This window comes from Tachysurus vachellii, chromosome 25 (assembly GCF_030014155.1).
Source record: "Tachysurus vachellii isolate PV-2020 chromosome 25, HZAU_Pvac_v1, whole genome shotgun sequence".
Taxonomy (NCBI): domain Eukaryota; kingdom Metazoa; phylum Chordata; class Actinopteri; order Siluriformes; family Bagridae; genus Tachysurus; species Tachysurus vachellii.
In genome coordinates, this window is record NC_083484.1 from 57,501 (window position 1) to 75,000 (window position 17,500).

The 17,500-nt window shown below is 44.4% G+C and overlaps 2 protein-coding genes across 6 annotated transcripts in view; both read right to left on the reverse strand.

Annotated features, from left to right (window-relative positions):
• dip2ca (disco-interacting protein 2 homolog Ca) overlaps nt 1–7,040 on the reverse strand; it is a 48,115-nt gene extending 41,075 nt beyond the window's left edge. For all 5 annotated transcript variants that reach the window (XM_060861556.1, XM_060861553.1, XM_060861554.1 and 2 more), the window contains exon 1: nt 6,518–7,040. In XM_060861556.1, coding sequence (XP_060717539.1) covers nt 6,518–6,596 — 79 coding nt within the window. In that variant the 5' untranslated portion in view covers nt 6,597–7,040. The remainder of the gene's footprint in view (nt 1–6,517) is intronic.
• Nucleotides 7,041–9,360: 2,320 nt separating this feature from the next.
• Nucleotides 9,361–17,500, reverse strand: part of larp4b (La ribonucleoprotein 4B) — a 31,805-nt gene continuing 23,665 nt past the window's right edge. Inside the window, exons 15-17 of the mRNA XM_060861327.1 lie at nt 12,111–12,244; nt 11,645–11,747; nt 9,361–11,193 (exon numbers count right to left, since the gene is read on the reverse strand). Coding sequence (XP_060717310.1) covers nt 10,993–11,193; nt 11,645–11,747; nt 12,111–12,244 — 438 coding nt within the window. The 3' untranslated portion in view covers nt 9,361–10,992. The remainder of the gene's footprint in view (nt 11,194–11,644; nt 11,748–12,110; nt 12,245–17,500) is intronic.

The window sequence follows — 17,500 nt, forward strand, 5'->3', positions numbered from 1 at the left end:
TCTCCCCTCTCCTCTTTCTCCTCTCCCCTCTCCTCGCTCTCTCCTCTCTCTCCTCTCCCCTCTCTCTCCTCTCTCTCCTCTCTCCTCTCCCCTCTCCTCTCTCTCCTCTCCCCTCTCCTCTCTCTCGTCTCTCTCCTCTCTCTCCTCTCTCCCCTCTCCTCTCTCTCCTCTCTCTCTCCTCTCTCTCTCCTCTCCTCTCTCTCCTCTCTCTTCTTTCCCCTCTCCTCTCTCCCCTCTCCCCTCTCCTCTCTCCCCTCTCCTCTCTCTCCTCTCTCTAATCTCCTCTCCTCTCCTATCTGTTCTTTCCCCTCTCTCCTCTCCTCTGTCGTCTATCCTCTCTCTTCTACTACCCTCAATTTTATGTGTGGTGAAGTCCTGAGTGTTTTTAATCACAGATTCAGAGAGAAATCTGGAAAAAAGGCCACATTTCTTCACTTCTCTGTCTGTGGGCAAATGTTCTGAAAAATGCCTAAAGACACACCCAGAATCGCCCTAAACCTCGCCCCCTTCTCATTACTTCCTTGTTTAAAATACTGTGAATAGCATGAATGTTTCTCCTCCTCGGCCCGATCCGATTCCACTCCAACGTCCACACACATTCCTCTTTTCCACTGCTCAAATTCCCATCTGAACTCTCTCCTGATAATCCATATGGGGTTTTGTGTCTCGTTACAACAGAAACTCAGAGGACGGCCCTCAGGCTTTAGCGCTCTAGAGCTCACTCTTAACCTTTCAGTGATGTTTATTTGTTAGTGAAGACAAGTCCATTATGTAGATCAGGAGAGAAATGAGAAAAGAGCTGAGTCCATCACTCTGAAGAGGAAAATGAAGAAAAAACATTATTGATTCCTACAGGATTACAGCTCAAACACTCTCTCTCTCTCTCTCTCTCTCTCTCTCTCTCTCTATAATATACAATAGCTCTATAATATACAATATCTAAAATAATAAAACAATATTCCCTCCACATTTAAAAGTGTAAATCATTTGTGTATGCTGATAAAAGACAATCAATACCAAGCATTTTCATGGCATAGATTATTTACATTTAGTCACAAAACACCATAAAAGGCGATGCTGGTGAACAGTGGTGAAAGAGCGCCTCCTAACAGCTCACTATTCCAGTAAAGTACCGTACACATGCTACCTCCTCCTTTTATAGGGTGCCATTACTTTTGTCCTTCATTGAATGACTGTTCATATTTGTGAACTGATTTTTTTTGCTGTGTGTGTGTGTGTGCATGTGAGTGTGTGTGTTCATGTGAGAGTGTGTGCTTGAGTGTGTGTGTACAGGTGTGTGTGTGTGTGTTTGCGTGTGTGTGCATGTGCACGTGTGAGTGTGGGAGCTATGAGTAACATGGAATGATGATGGAACTGACTGGTTCTCAGCAGGAGAAACTGGACACAAGCGCATTGTTCCTGCTCGGTGCTGTGATGTAAACACGGGGGCTGGATCACATGACCACATTCCTCAGACATGCAGAGAGAGAAATGTGTACAGAGATTTCAGACCAGTCACTCATCAGAATCCACAACCAAGTTCATTTTTATTCCTAAAAAGATGGGTGGAGCTTTGTTGAAGAGGGCGGGGCAGAGACTAGTAATGACATCATGTGTAAAATGCTTTTAAAAAAATAACAAGGCTTTTATATTTGAGTTTTTTGAGACAGCGAGCAAAAAAAAACAATACATACAAATGTCAGATGAAGCAAAACTGAAACAAACATCTAAACATTCAGAGGGTTATTATTATTATTATTATTATTATTATTATTATTATTATTTTGGTGAGAATTCTTTTCTTTGCACACACACACACACACACACACACACACGCACACACGCACACACACTTACACTTTAAATGATATAACATGATGTAATTTAATCATCATGGTGCTTTTTCTTTGTTCTTTAAAAAAGTAACAAATATAAATAAGTCTGAACAAAAGTGAAAGCAGTCACTTGCCAAGCGGCACAATAGAAACTGTTCTCTTTATAGTTCGCAGATCATGTGCTTCAATTGGGACAATACTTCAGCTGAGGGACAAACTTTCTCTCTCACCTGTCAATCACAGTCACATGGGCCAATCATGAATCTGACTGATGAATGGAAAATGGCTGAGAAAATGTGTGTTTTATACAGACTAAAGGAAAACCTCAGGCGTTTCTCACAGCACAAGGCTCTGGTATTGAATTACGTTTCTTTATTTTCAGCTGCCTGGTGTTGGTGAAGCATGTGGAGTGGTGATCAGATGCAGATCTGCTGTGAGAGCTGCAGATTCCTGAGCTCTGATTTCTGTCATGTGAAAATGTGGAGTGAACACTGAACGCCGGAACACAGATTCACAGCCGTACTGAACATTTCAGAACTCACTGCTGATATATAACCCTAACCTGCAATTCCCATTAAATAACAGCTATTCAAAAAACTTGAAAATGCAGTTATATTCACAATCACAACATGTGCACAACTGAGCTGTGTGTGTGTGTGTGTGTGTGTGTGTGTGTGTGTGTGATTTTAGAGTCTAATAAAAGTCATACAGCAAAAATATGCAGCTTCCGGTATTCACACTGATACTCAGGAACATGTCAAATTATGTACAGCATTTAATAATAATAATAATAATGTAGAAGTCTGTAAATTGTGTCATTACTTTAAACGTTTGTTTAAATGATATGGGCAGAAAAGAAATTTAAAACATTATCACTTAATGATATCTTTACCCTTTAACACATTTTTCATTTTGTCTTTAAGAGCAGAAATATTCACTGAAACTTCACCATGATGTCACAATACAGACGTTTTTCTGTGTTCATTTACTCGGCTGAAGCATCTGTAGATTAATGGTGTTGTTTACAACATAAAATAATACGCTGCTATATCTGTTTTAAAATCATTTAACTGATTATAATTTGATCAGTGGACTGACAGCAGGGGACGAGGACAGTCACAGAGACACTTCAGGAACAACAGTGTGACACTTTTCCCTCTGAAGTGAGGATGAAAATCCTGAAAGTCAAAGATCTGTGATCACAGCTAGACTTCAGTGAGTCAAACAAACACACTAAATAAACCCTGAACACATGTATACGTGTGAGGATTGTACTTTACAGGGGAAAAACGTCTTGCAGAGAGAGAACACGTCAGTGCAATTGTTTTAGATGCTCAGACTCGTGATGCCGTGTTCTCTCAGGAGTTTCAGAGCTTGTTCCTTTAACTTCCACATTTAAGAGAAGTTTAAAAGCACATGCTTGTGAACATCCTGCTGAGCAAAACCACACTTTTATTAACTACTGAATACACTACTACAATAAACTACTACATATGAAATATGTTTACGTTTAAACGACACGTGGCTGTTTTTACAGCATTTCTCTGACCTTAGAATATCATTTTCTCCTTTAAATTCTCCTCTTTTACTGAATGAGATTTTTCCCTCCATTTCTCTGGTCTATGATTTAATGCTCAAAGATGGTTGAACTGTGACATCTGTAGAGATGTGAACATCAGCCACATCATGTTTGTGACACAGACAGCAGCAGAAATAAACAGTTTTAATATTATTATTTCTTCTGATCAGCAGCTCGGTGTGATTCAATCAGTGTGAATTAATGAGTCACATTAATGCTGAATTCAGCACTGTGTTTTAACAAGCTTTTATTATGTCTTCGCTAGAAAATAACGATAATTATAAATAACTATAACCTCAAAAAAATAAAAAATCCTGGAACCTGGAAAGTTCTGGACACACACACACTCACACACGCACAATAAATATGCACTGTGTGTGTGTGTGTGAGTGATTACTGCAACGGGTGAGCTATTATCAGTGATGAAGTGTGTAAAGGGGTGACACAGAGAGGAAGGGGTTAACAGAGCTGTGTGTTGGAGCTCCACATGCCTGAAGACTGCAGGATGTAAAATGAAGCCAGATGTGGCCGCGTTCAGAGAAACAAATAAAAAAAACTTTCAGGAATTTCAATGCAACGATCCTCAGCCCTTTACAGGGGCCTCAACTCACACTACCTCCACCTACTGTAACACACACACACAAACACACACACACCAGGATACTGACACATGCTCACAGTCTCCTAACTGAGCCACAAGATCCAAAATCTAAACACTGTGTCAATAAATATACTGAAGTTGAAACCTGGACATTGCTCTGTTGTTAATGTTGTGATATTCAGGAAGTACAGGAAGTGATGTCATAGTATTTTATATTGTGCCTTTAAACAACTGAAAACTGGTTTAATACAGAGCACCTTTTTCAATCTTTACCTGTATTTATTTTTCTGAACCAACAGAAACAAACTAATTCTTATCACACAGAGAAATTCCATGGCACAGGATTCATTATTCATTTCATATAACAGTAAATGAACTAGGATTTTATTTGTACTTTGTTTTCCGTTTATTTTTCTGTGTATATGTTTCATTTAATGTTGTGGAACATCAGAGAAGCAAATTAGTTCCTGTAGTGTGTTGTGTTCCATCAGCTCTAAACACTCGTCCCTAAGCAGTCTCTTTATTCTCTCTCTTTAAGTTATGTTTAAGTCATGTTACTGAGAAAAAACAAAAAAGTGTAAACTCCTCTGTCACACACACACACACACACACACACACACACACTGAAGACTCCTTCACTGTCATATACACACACACACACTGGAGACTCCTTCACTGTCATGCACACACACACACACAAGACTCCTTCACTGTCATGCACGCACACACACACACACACACACAGGAGACTCCTTCACTGTCATGCACACACACACACACAGAATACTCCTTCACTGTCATGCACACACACACACACACACACACACACACACACACACACAAGAGACTCCTTCACTGTCATGCACACACACACACACACACTGCAGACTCCTTCACTGTCATGCACACACACACACACATACAGGAGACTCTTTCACTATATCTTACAGAAATGTTTTCTCACAAAAACTTGAGCTGTTACTATAAAAACGACAGTGTATCAGAGTAAATACATTAATATAAACCTGCTCTACAGTCAGAGCTGCTGTTAGAGAGAATAAATCAGCACCTTTTGCAATCAGGGTCCAGAACTGCAGATCTGTGCATTATGCTGTATTTGACTAAAACTCATAACTCAGAATTTCCAGCATTCCAAAACCCCCCTCAACTCAGGATGGTCTTTTTAACCCCAAGTGACATCAAATCAGCAGAGCCGCTCATGAGCACATGGAGACGTTATTGTTAAAACTATAACACTTCACTGTCTGAGGAAAATATCCATTACTCAGCACAGCTGATGTTTGTGCGCTGATAACAAACCATGAGGTGTCAACAATTTCCCCGCTATGTATCTCAGAGTCTCAAAATGATTTGCATGTTTGCACTTTCACTTAATTCTGAGTTAATTTGAATGCATCATTAATCATTAACAAAGCTGTGAAGTTTCAGCAGTGGACTGAAAACAGTTTCATTCTCTATAAACTGCAGACCAAATTTAATCAATCAGTTGAATCAATTGAATTCATTCATCAGTTTCGTTGGATTTACAGGAGTGTGAGAACCCAGAGCACTGAGTGATGTGCCGCACCTTAATAAAGTCACTCCATAAGAGAAACCAGTCTATAAAGACCTTATTAGTGTGTAGAGCGCTGTGATGGAGTGGAATAAAGTCAGATGAATTATTCATTAACATGTTAAAGTGTGAGGAATCTGTAGCAGTGTTCAGGACCGAATCACACGCCACACTGACCATCAGCACAAAGACACTTCAGTCCACAGACACCACACACACTAAAAAATCTGTCTGTAAGAGTGTTAACGCTTCACAAAAACACATATCGTTAATCTGCTGGGTGGAAAATACAACCTGTGTGTAGAACTGAATATCAAACATTAAAATACAAATAAATGAACACAGAAATAATGAGAACTGAGCAGAACATCAGCAGCTCTGACACGCCACAGCGCTGAGAATCACCTTAAATGGCTGGGAAACATCTCACTGAAGGCCTGAGCATAACACACACACACACACACACACACACACACACATACACACAGGGTGAAGCAGTTTATTTGGAGATGATGAGTATATGATGTAAGGAAACACTCTCAGACCCATCAGTCACTCCATCTGACTGTTATTGTAAATATTATTAAGGCAGTAAATAAATGTTGAGAATAAAAGCTTGGATTTTTTACTGGTTCTCATGTTGAGGCAGTGCGGAGAAATGAAACAAAGACATGCAGGAGGGTGGAAACGGAAAATAAAACCGTGGGGCTGCTATTTCTATCAACACGCATCGCGACGTGACGGAGTAACGCAGCAGCGTGAATCACTGCGTAAATCCAGCGCCGACCACATCTGGATCATATGAACACTGTGTGTTGGGGGTACCGGAGGGGTGGGGGTGGGGGGTGTAAATCGTGTCTCCGTCCTGTCAACACCTTAATAATAATAATAATAATAATAATAATAATAATAATAATAAGCAGACTTACCTTCCGACAGCTCCAGCTCCAGCTCCGCTAATCTCGCCCTCACCTCCAGAGGAAGCGGCAGAGCATCACGATCCGCCATTGTGTTTAATCTCAACACACACACACTCACGCACACACTCACTCACACACACACACACACACACACTCACACACACACAGGACAGGGTCTCGCGCTCCCCGCTGCAGCAGCGCGTAAACGCTCCAGTGGAATAAAGAATAAATCCCGGATTCCGGTGTAAATCACAGCTCGAAGTTGCGCTGAAGGGCGGCGTGATGTCACAACGGCGTGATGTCACAACGGCGTGATGTCACAACGGCGTGATGTCACAACGGCGTGATGTCTCTGTGTGTCTTTAACGAGACGCCGCCATACCGGAGCGCGTGACTCGGGGCTGTAACGGCGCGAGCTAACGGTGTGGGCTGTCAGCGGCTCGCGACTCCTTCAACCGTCACCTTCGTGCGTGACGCAAAGCCTCGAACCGGTTATTTCACCAGTAACCACTAGGGGGCGTCAGAGAGATGGGGAGGGGGGAGAGGGAGGGGAGGGGGAACTACACACTACACAGAAGACACTACACACTACACAGAACACAGTACACAGAACACAGTACACACTACACAAAACACACTACACAGCACACAGTACACAGAACACACTACACACTACACAGAACACACTACACAGCACACAGAACACACTACACAGAACACAGTACACACTACACACTACAGAGAACACACTACACAGAACACACTACACACTACACAAAGCACACTACACAGCACACAGAACACACTACACAGTACACAGAACACACTACACAGTACACACTACACAGTACACACCACACAAAACACACTACACAGCACACAGAACACACTACACAGTACACAGAACACACTACACAGTACACACTACACAGTACACACTACACAAAACACACTACACAGTACACAGAACACACTACACAGAACACACTACACACTACACAGCACACAGAACACACTACACAGCACACAGAACACACTACACAGTACACACTACACAGAACACAGTACACAACACACTACACAGAACACACTACACACTACACAGAACACAGTACACAGAACACAGTACACAGAACACACTACACAGCACACACTACACAGCACACATTACACAGTACACACTACACAGTACACATTACACAGTACACACTACACAGAACACAGTACACACTACACAGAAGACACTACACACTACACAGAAGACACTACACAGAACACACTACACAGAACACAGTACACACTACACAGAACACACTACACAGAACACAGTACACACTACACAGAACACAGTACACAGAACACACTATACAGAACACAGTACACACTACACACTACACAGTACACACTACACAGAACACAGTACACACTACACAGAACACAGTACACACTACACAGAACATACTACACAGAACACAGTACACACTACACAGCACACACTACACAGCACACATTACACAGTACACACTACACAGAACACAGTACACATTACACAGTACACACTACACAGAAGACACTACACACTACACAGAAGACACTACACAGAAGACACTACACAAAACACACTACACAGTACACACTACACAGCACACACTACACAGAACACACTACACACTACACAGAACGCACTACACAGAACACAGTACACACTACACAGAACACACTACACAGAACACAGTACACACTACACACTACACAGAACACACTACACAGAACACACTACACAGTACACACTACACAGAACACAGTACACACTACACAGTACACACTACACACTACACAGAACACAGTACACACTACACAGAACACAGTACACACTACACAGAACATACTACACAGTACACACTACACAGAACATACTACACAGTACACACTACACAGAACATACTACACAGAACACAGTACACATTACACAGTACACACTACACAGAACACAGTAAACACTACACAGAACATACTACACAGAACACACTACACAGAACACACTACTCTGGTTGGCACCAGGTTGTACAGATGCACTTTATGTGTCTAGGACCAACTTAAGTCCTTATCTCTGTTTTGTTCTATGTAGCTTCATGGTCCTAGGGGAACGTTGCCTATTTCACTGTGTAGTGCGTCAGATATATACGGAGTTCTATACTTAACTCTTGACTTGACTAGAGAGCAGCTGCACAGTATAATAAATAAAAACAGTACAGATTATTAAGTACAGAATATTCAGAAAATATTTATAAACTTAAAACTTACATGGACTTTAAAAAGAATTGATGTTTGAGTTTTTGCTATTAGTAGTTTTTTTTATAGACAGATCAGACATTATAGCTTGCCGTTTAAAAATATTTGAAGTGTCTGGAATTTAATGATATTATGTACACCAGAGTCATGCAATATAATTATAATAATATAATTAAGAAACATTGCAAAAGTGCTACATACTGAATGTCCACTGAAGCGGAGCAGGTGATCACACGTGAGCAGCTTTAATACAGCAGCTTTCTAACCAACAGGTGAACAGAGTATCTGACATTTCAGACACAATAGGGCCTATTTTAAGTTCTGCATTGACTTTGAAAATATTTCCCAGAGAAACTAAAGTTGGCATTGTGTTGCATGTTGCCATGGTAACAGACTTCAGTGCAATGAATTATTACTCGAAATGTAACGCGATGTAGTGAACACAGACGAGTGGAGCAACACACAGACACGTGCCCTGGTGACAAACCTTCAATTGCATCACCTTATGGTGAAAATGTCCCCTACATAAAGAGCAGGCAAGAATCAACACTTATCAGACATCCAGTTTCTCATCCACATTTATTTTAATACATCTTGCTCTTAACCAATTTATGGTACCTTTTTTTTTTTCCCCTATTATTTACATCTGTACAGTGAACGCACACAATTCCAAGTGCACACATTACAGTTCTGACCAGAAGCATTTTACACACAAATGAAAGAAAAGAAAAGAAAAACAGCAGATAAACAGAATTTAACCCCTTTAACCCCAGGAGTTTTGTGCTACAGAAACGCAGTAAGTCAGGCTGAAAACTTTCCCTAAACCACATCAGCCTTTTACATCTGAAATGAACTGCAAACATGCTTCTAAAAAAAGTTAAGGCAGAGACATTTGTCAAGTTTAAAATAAAAAATGTTTGTGGAGCAAATGTTAAATAATGATGGTGTTTCTGATCGTACTAAAGTTTGTGGTGATGATGGTGATGATGACTAGATTAAAGACTAAACATTACATCTGAAATGGCAGGTTAGAGTTCAGCAGAATAACAGAAAGTCTGAGCAGTGTGATGAGCTCCACACAGACAAAAACACAGGATTGGGTTCTCTGCCAAAAAAACAAACAAAATATCCATCAGGATCTGAGAACAAACTGAACATGTGACAGATTAAACACGAGACGTTTCAGTAAGAGACCTGACGTACGTGTGAAATACCGTCTGTGACTGTAGATGACTGAGGGAGTAAATAATGTTTTATAGACACAAAGTCAAACACATGATTCTGCTCAATGGTTCCTCTTACTGAGAACAGAACTTGTGGAGGTGGAGCACCTCACCTGCTCAGAACACAGTCACACACACACACACATCAGAAAATGTGTGGTGTGAGTCAGGTCAGATCCAGAAACTTTTTTTGACTGTTATGTTTTAAGGTGTGATGATGCATCAGTAGGATCATCTCTTACACACAGCCTCAGAAACTTCTAAAGCAATACAGGAACAGGAGAAAATATTAAAAGTGTTAAAAAAAGAAATATCGCATGCACACAGGACAAGGTAACAGTTACGCCAGCTACTTTACCACATCAGTACAAATGATTAAAAAAAAGGGGAAAAAATATTCATGTTTGTGCCAGTTTTAAAAAAAATAATGAGATCAGAACTCTACTCCAGTGGCAACTCAATTAATAAAAACTAAACACAAATCAGACTGAAACACACCAGCATCACAGCTACGAATGTTCAGCCCAGTGTAGAAAAGAGAAACAGAATCAGACCAGTGTGTTAGTGCCAGTACACTGGGGTTACAAAATTATATACATTCTGATGTATGAAAGAAAACAAAAAGTCTGAATATTCAGATCAGTACTACTTTCAGTCTGTACTCTCCACCAGCACTACTTTAGTCTTTAACAAACAAAATCCTCAATATCTGGGCAAAAAAAAAAAAACTTCATCCCTGTAGGTTGATGTATTCCACTGTCCAACAACGATGCCAAAAACCTTCACATCTCATAAATGAAACTCAAACACATGGTAAATGAAAACAGGGTAAAAGTAGAGAGAACTGAGAACCCTCATGCTTCCATGAGTGCTGTCATGTGCAGGCCCTGATTTCAGTGTTCATTATGTGCATGTGCAGCCGTGTCGGGCCGAGCTGAGAGACGAGGCTCTCAGGACTGAGGTGCTGCGTCACTGAGGTGCTCGGTGAGGAGCAGGTTTTGCAGACACGGGCCGAGATTCTTTGCATTTCGGTTCTGCAGAGTCGAGTGAGGCGGGTTCTTCTGTGGAAGGAGGTGCAGTGGCGGTTGGTTTGGACTCAACTAGTGGCTGCTGGGTCGGCGCCTCCCGTATCCTCTGACAGATTTCAGCATAACTCGGCTTCCGGTGCTCCTGAGAGATCACGTGTATATGTTATATCACAAGGAACTCCATGCCACAAACTAAATAATGGACTATCTATCTATCTATCTATCTATCTATCTATCATGACTAGTAAATTACTGTTAAAAAAGAATTAAAAAAAAAATTAAGTTGGAATTAAGGCTGTTCATTATGGACTAAAATTATGGACTTTTTATTACCCCTTTTTATATAAAAGACAAACAGAATATACAGGGTGTGAATGTCCAGATTTAAACAGCTACACTCTGCTATAGATACAAATCAAGCCAACATCACTGCTGTATAAATTGCAAAAAAAATCTTTAAACTGCCTTCATGTCACAGTGAAGGTCTAAAGGACAAAAAGCTACATAACAAAAGACACTAATCATTTTCACAATAAATATCAAAGATCTGGTGAACAGTTTTAATAGAATTATGATGATGAGGTCACACTTACTGTAGTTGGAGTAACTTGGACTTGACTTTTAGGGTCAGTTACTGTAGGCCTCTCTACAGCCGAGGTCATTTCCTTAAGCTTTACTTCAGGTACCTTTAAGGAGCTATAAAAAAAAATAAAATCACACGTTAAGCAGAAAAAAGTCTGTATTAAATCACTTGTGTGATAAAACATTAAATAATGCTTTGAGGTTTTATTTTAAGTAATAAAACTAAAGCATTAACAATGAGAACAAACTGGTGCTAGAACAGCTCCATTATACATTATTAAGTGAGTTATACAAATAAAAGGCACAACACAACACATTGTTATAACTGGTTTATAAATCAAAGTTGATGATTTAACACATACTGAAAACATGAAATAAAGTCTTATGATTGAAGAACAGTTAATAAACTGGCACTCATTTCATAACTATCAGAATTGTACACGATTACAAACTAAACTAATTGTCATCATGCTGTACCTCAGTTTGTAGGTGGGAGACAATGGGTTCTGCTGTTCCACTGCAGGCTGAGGAACAGGATTGGGAACGGTCTGTGTCGGTTCTCTGTGGGTTCCTGAAGTCACACTGCTGCTCACTGCTTCCTTATTTACAGGCTGAGACAGAAGAACCTCTGTGAAATTACTGTAGCACTGACAGCAGCAACAAACTGTGTTGTGTATCTGTCCTGTAGTGTATTGTGTCATCTGTATTAGTCTTGTATTAGTGTGTGTCTGCCTGTCTGTCTGCCTGTCTGTCTGTCTGTCTGTCTGTGTCTGCCTGCCTGTCTGTCTGTCTGTCTGCCTGTCTGTCTGCCTGTCTGTCTGCCTGTCTGTCTGCCTGTGTGTGTGTCTGTCTGTCTGTGTCTGCCTGTGTGTGTGTGTCTGTCTGTCTGTGTCTGCCTGTGTGTGTGTGTGTGTGTGTGTGTCTGTCTGTGTCTGCCTGTGTGTGTGTGTGTGTGTGTGTCTGTCTGTGTCTGCCTGTGTGTGTGTGTGTCTGTCTGTCTGTGTGTGTCTGTCTGTCTGTGTCTGCCTGTGTGCGTGTCTGTCTGTCTGTGTGTGTCTGTCTGTCTGTGTCTGCCTGTGTGCGTGTCTGTCTGTCTGTGTCTGTTTGTCTGTGTGTCTGTGTCTGCCTGTGTGTGTGTCTGTCTGTCTGTGTCTGCCTGTGTGTGTGTGTGTGTCTGTGTCTGCCTGTGTGTGTGTGTGTGTGTCTGTGTCTGCCTGTGTCTGCCTGTGTGTGTGTGTGTCTGTGTCTGTCTGTGTCTGCCTGTGTGTGTGTGTGTGTCTGTCTGTGTCTGCCTGTGTGCGTGTCTGTGTCTGCCTGTGTGCGTGTCTGTGTCTGCCTGTGTGCGTGTCTGTGTCTGCCTGTGTGCGTGTCTGTCTGTCTGTCTGTGTCTGCCTGTGTGTGTGTCTGTCTGTGTCTGCCTGTGTGTGTGTCTGTCTGTCTGTGTCTGCCTGTGTGTGTGTCTGTCTGTCTGTCTGTGTCTGCCTGTGTGTGCGTCTGTCTGTCTGTCTGTGTCTGCCTGTGTGTGTGTCTGTCTGTCTGTCTGTGTCTGCCTGTGTGTGTGTCTGTCTGTGTCTGCCTGTGTGTCTGTCTGTCTGTCTGTGTCTGCCTGTGTGTGTGTCTGTCTGTCTGTCTGTGTGTCTGCCTGTGTGTGTGTGTCTGTCTGTCTGTCTGTGTCTGCCTGTGTGTGCGTCTGTCTTCTGTCTGTGTCTGCCTGTGTGTGCGTCTGTCTGTGTCTGCCTGTGTGTCTGTCTTCTGTCTGTGTCTGCCTGTGTGTGCGTCTGTCTTCTGTCTGTGTCTGCCTGTGTGTGCGTCTGTCTGTCTGTCTGTGTCTGCCTGTGTGTGCGTCTGTCTTCTGTCTGTGTCTGCCTGTGTGTGTCTGTCTGTGTCTGCCTGTGTGTGTGTCTGTCTGTGTCTGCCTGTGTGTGTGTGTGTGTGTGTGTGTCTGTCTGTGTCTGCCTGTGTGTGTGTGTGTCTGTCTGTCTGTGTGTGTCTGTCTGTCTGTGTCTGCCTGTGTGCGTGTCTGTCTGTCTGTGTCTGTTTGTCTGTCTGTCTGTGTCTGCCTGTGTGTGTGTCTGTCTGTCTGTGTCTGCCTGTGTGTGTGTGTGTGTCTGTGTCTGCCTGTGTGTGTGTGTGTGTCTGTGTCTGCCTGTGTGTGTGTGTGTCTGTGTCTGTCTGTGTCTGCCTGTGTGCGTGTGTGTCTGTCTGTGTCTGCCTGTGTGCGTGTCTGTGTCTGCCTGTGTGCGTGTCTGTGTCTGCCTGTGTGCGTGTCTGTGTCTGCCTGTGTGCGTGTCTGTCTGTCTGTGTCTGCCTGTGTGTGTGTCTGTCTGTGTCTGCCTGTGTGTGTGTCTGTCTGTCTGTGTCTGCCTGTGTGTGTGTCTGTCTGTCTGTCTGTGTCTGCCTGTGTGTGTGTCTGTCTGTGTCTGCCTGTGTGTCTGTCTGTCTGTCTGTGTCTGCCTGTGTGTGTGTCTGTCTGTCTGTCTGTGTGTCTGCCTGTGTGTGTGTGTCTGTCTGTCTGTGTCTGCCTGTGTGTGTCTGTCTGTGTCTGTCTGTGTCTGTCTGTGTCTGCCTGTGTCTGCCTGTGTCTGCCTGCCTGTCTGTGTGTGCGTCTGTCTGTCTGTCTGTGTCTGTCTGTGTCTGCCTGTGTGTGTGTCTGTCTGTGTCTGCCTGTGTGTGTGTCTGTCTGTGTCTGCCTGTGTGTGTGTCTGCCTGTGTCTGTCTGTGTGTGTGTCTGCCTGTGTCTGCCTGTCTGTGTCTGCCTGTGTGTGCGTCTGTCTGTCTGTCTGTGTCTGCCTGTGTGTGCGTCTGTCTGTCTGTCTGCCTGTGTGTGCGTCTGTCTGTCTGTCTGTGTCTGCCTGTGTGTGTCTGTCTGTGTCTGTCTGTGTGTGTGTCTGTCTGTGTCTGCCTGTGTGTGTGTCTGTCTGTGTCTGCCTGTGTGTGTGTCTGTCTGTGTCTGCCTGTGTGTGTGTCTGTCTGTGTCTGCCTGTGTGTGTGTCTGTCTGTGTCTGCCTGTGTGTGTGTCTGTCTGTGTCTGCCTGTGTGTGTGTCTGTCTGTGTCTGCCTGTGTGTGTGTCTGTCTGTGTCTGCCTGTGTGTGTGTCTGTCTGTGTCTGCCTGTGTGTGTGTGTCTGTCTGTGTCTGCCTGTGTGTGTGTGTCTGTCTGTGTCTGCCTGTGTGTGTGTGTCTGTCTGTGTCTGCCTGTGTGTGTGTCTGCCTGTGTCTGTCTGTGTGTGTGTCTGCCTGTGTCTGTCTGTGTGTGTCTGTCTGTGTGTGCGTCTGTCTGTCTGCCTGTGTCAGTCTGTGTGTGTCTGTCTGTGTGTGCGTCTGTCTGTCTGTCTGTGTCTGCCTGTGTGTGCGTCTGTCTGTCTGTCTGTGTCTGCCTGTGTGTGTGTCTGTCTGTCTGTCTGTGTCTGCCTGTGTGTGTGTCTGTCTGTGTCTGCCTGTGTGTGCGTCTGTCTGTGTCTGCCTGTGTGTGCGTCTGTCTGTCTGTGTCTGTCTGTGTGTGTGTCTGCCTGTCTGTCTGTGTGTGTCTGTCTGTGTGTGTGTCTGCCTGTGTCTGTCTGTCTGTCTGTGTCTGCCTGTGTGTGCGTCTGTCTTCTGTCTGTGTCTGCCTGTGTGTGCGTCTGTCTTCTGTCTGTGTCTGCCTGTGTGTGCGTCTGTCTGTCTGTCTGTGTCTGCCTGTGTGTGTGTCTGTCTGTCTGCCTGTGTGTGTGTCTGTCTGTCTGCCTGTGTGTGTGTCTGTCTGTGTCTGCCTGTGTGTGTGTCTGTCTGTCTGCCTGTGTGTGTGTCTGTCTGTGTCTGCCTGTGTGTGTGTCTGTCTGTGTCTGCCTGTGTGTGTGTCTGTCTGTGTCTGTCTGTGTCTGCCTGTGTGTGTGTCTGTCTGTGTCTGCCTGTGTGTGTGTCTGTCTGTGTCTGCCTGTGTGTGTGTCTGTCTGTGTCTGCCTGTGTGTGTGTCTGTCTGTGTCTGCCTGTGTGTGTGTCTGTCTGTGTCTGCCTGTGTGTGTGTCTGTCTGTGTCTGCCTGTGTGTGTGTCTGTCTGTGTCTGCCTGTGTGTGTGTCTGTCTGTGTCTGCCTGTGTGTGTGTCTGTCTGTGTCTGCCTGTGTGTGCGTCTGTCTGTGTCTGCCTGTGTGTGCGTCTGTCTGTCTGTGTCTGTCTGTGTGTGTGTCTGCCTGTCTGTCTGTGTGTGTCTGTGTGTGTCTGTCTGTGTGTGTGTCTGCCTGTGTCTGTCTGTCTGTCTGTGTCTGCCTGTGTGTGCGTCTGTCTTCTGTCTGTGTCTGCCTGTGTGTGCGTCTGTCTGTCTGTCTGTGTCTGCCTGTGTGTGCGTCTGTCTTCTGTCTGTGTCTGCCTGTGTGTGCGTCTGTCTGTGTCTGCCTGTGTGTGTGTCTGTCTGTGTCTGCCTGTGTGTGTGTCTGTCTGTGTCTGCCTGTGTGTGTGTCTGTCTGTGTCTGCCTGTGTGTGTGTCTGTCTGTGTCTGCCTGTGTGTGTGTCTGTCTGTGTCTGCCTGTGTGTGTGTCTGTCTGTGTCTGCCTGTGTGTGTGTCTGTCTGTGTCTGCCTGTGTCTGCCTGTGTGTGCGTCTGTCTGTGTCTGCCTGTGTGTGCGTCTGTCTGTCTGTGTCTGTCTGTCTGTCTGTGTGTGTCTGTGTGTGTCTGCCTGTCTGTCTGTGTGTGTCTGTCTGTGTCTGCCTGTGTGTGTGTCTGTGTGTGTCTGTCTGTGTCTGCCTGTGTGTGTGTCTGTCTGTGTCTGCCTGTGTGTGTCTGCCTGTGTGTGTGTCTGTCTGTGTCTGCCTGCGTCTGTCTGTCTGTCTGTGTCTGCCTGTGTGTGCGTCTGTCTTCTGTCTGTGTCTGCCTGTGTGTGCGTCTGTCTGTCTGTCTGTGTCTGCCTGTGTGTGCGTCTGTCTGTCTGTCTGTGTCTGCCTGTGTGTGCGTCTGTCTGTCTGTCTGTGTCTGTCTGTGTGTGTGTCTGCCTGTCTGTCTGTGTGTGTCTGCCTGTCTGTCTGTGTGTGTCTGTGTGTGTCTGTCTGTGTCTGCCTGTGTGTGTGTCTGTGTGTGTCTGTCTGTGTCTGCCTGTGTGTGTGTCTGTCTGTGTCTGCCTGTGTCTGCCTGTGTGTGTGTCTGTCTGTGTCTGCCTGTGTGTGTGTCTGTCTGTGTCTGCCTGTGTGTGTGTCTGTCTGTGTCTGCCTGTGTGTGTGTCTGTCTGTGTCTGCCTGTGTGTGCGTCTGTCTTCTGTCTGTGTCTGCCTGTGTGTGCGTCTGTCTTCTGTCTGTGTCTGCCTGTGTGTGTGTCTGTCTGTGTCTGCCTGTGTGTGTGTCTGTCTGTGTCTGCCTGTGTGTGTGTCTGTCTGTGTCTGCCTGTGTGTGTGTCTGTCTGTGTCTGCCTGTGTGTGTGTCTGTCTGTGTCTGCCTGTGTGTGTGTCTGTCTGTGTCTGCCTGTGTGTGTGTCTGTCTGTGTCTGCCTGTGTGTGTGTCTGTCTGTGTCTGCCTGTGTGTGTGTCTGTCTGTGTCTGCCTGTGTGTGTGTCTGTCTGTGTCTGCCTGTGTGTGTGTCTGTCTGTGTCTGCCTGTGTGTGTGTCTGTCTGTGTCTGCCTGTGTGTGTGTCTGTCTGTGTCTGCCTGTGTGTGTGTCTGTCTGTGTCTGCCTGTGTGTGTGTCTGTCTGTGTCTGCCTGTGTGTGTGTCTGTCTGTGTCTGCCTGTGTGTGTTTCTGTCTGTGTCTGCCTGTGTGTGTGTCTGTCTGTGTCTGCCTGTGTGTGCGTCTGTCTGTCTGTCTGTGTCTGCCTGTGTGTGCGTCTGTCTGTCTGTCTGTGTCTGTCTGTGTGTGTGTCTGCCTGTCTGTCTGTGTGTGTCTGCCTGTCTGTCTGTGTGTGTGTCTGTCT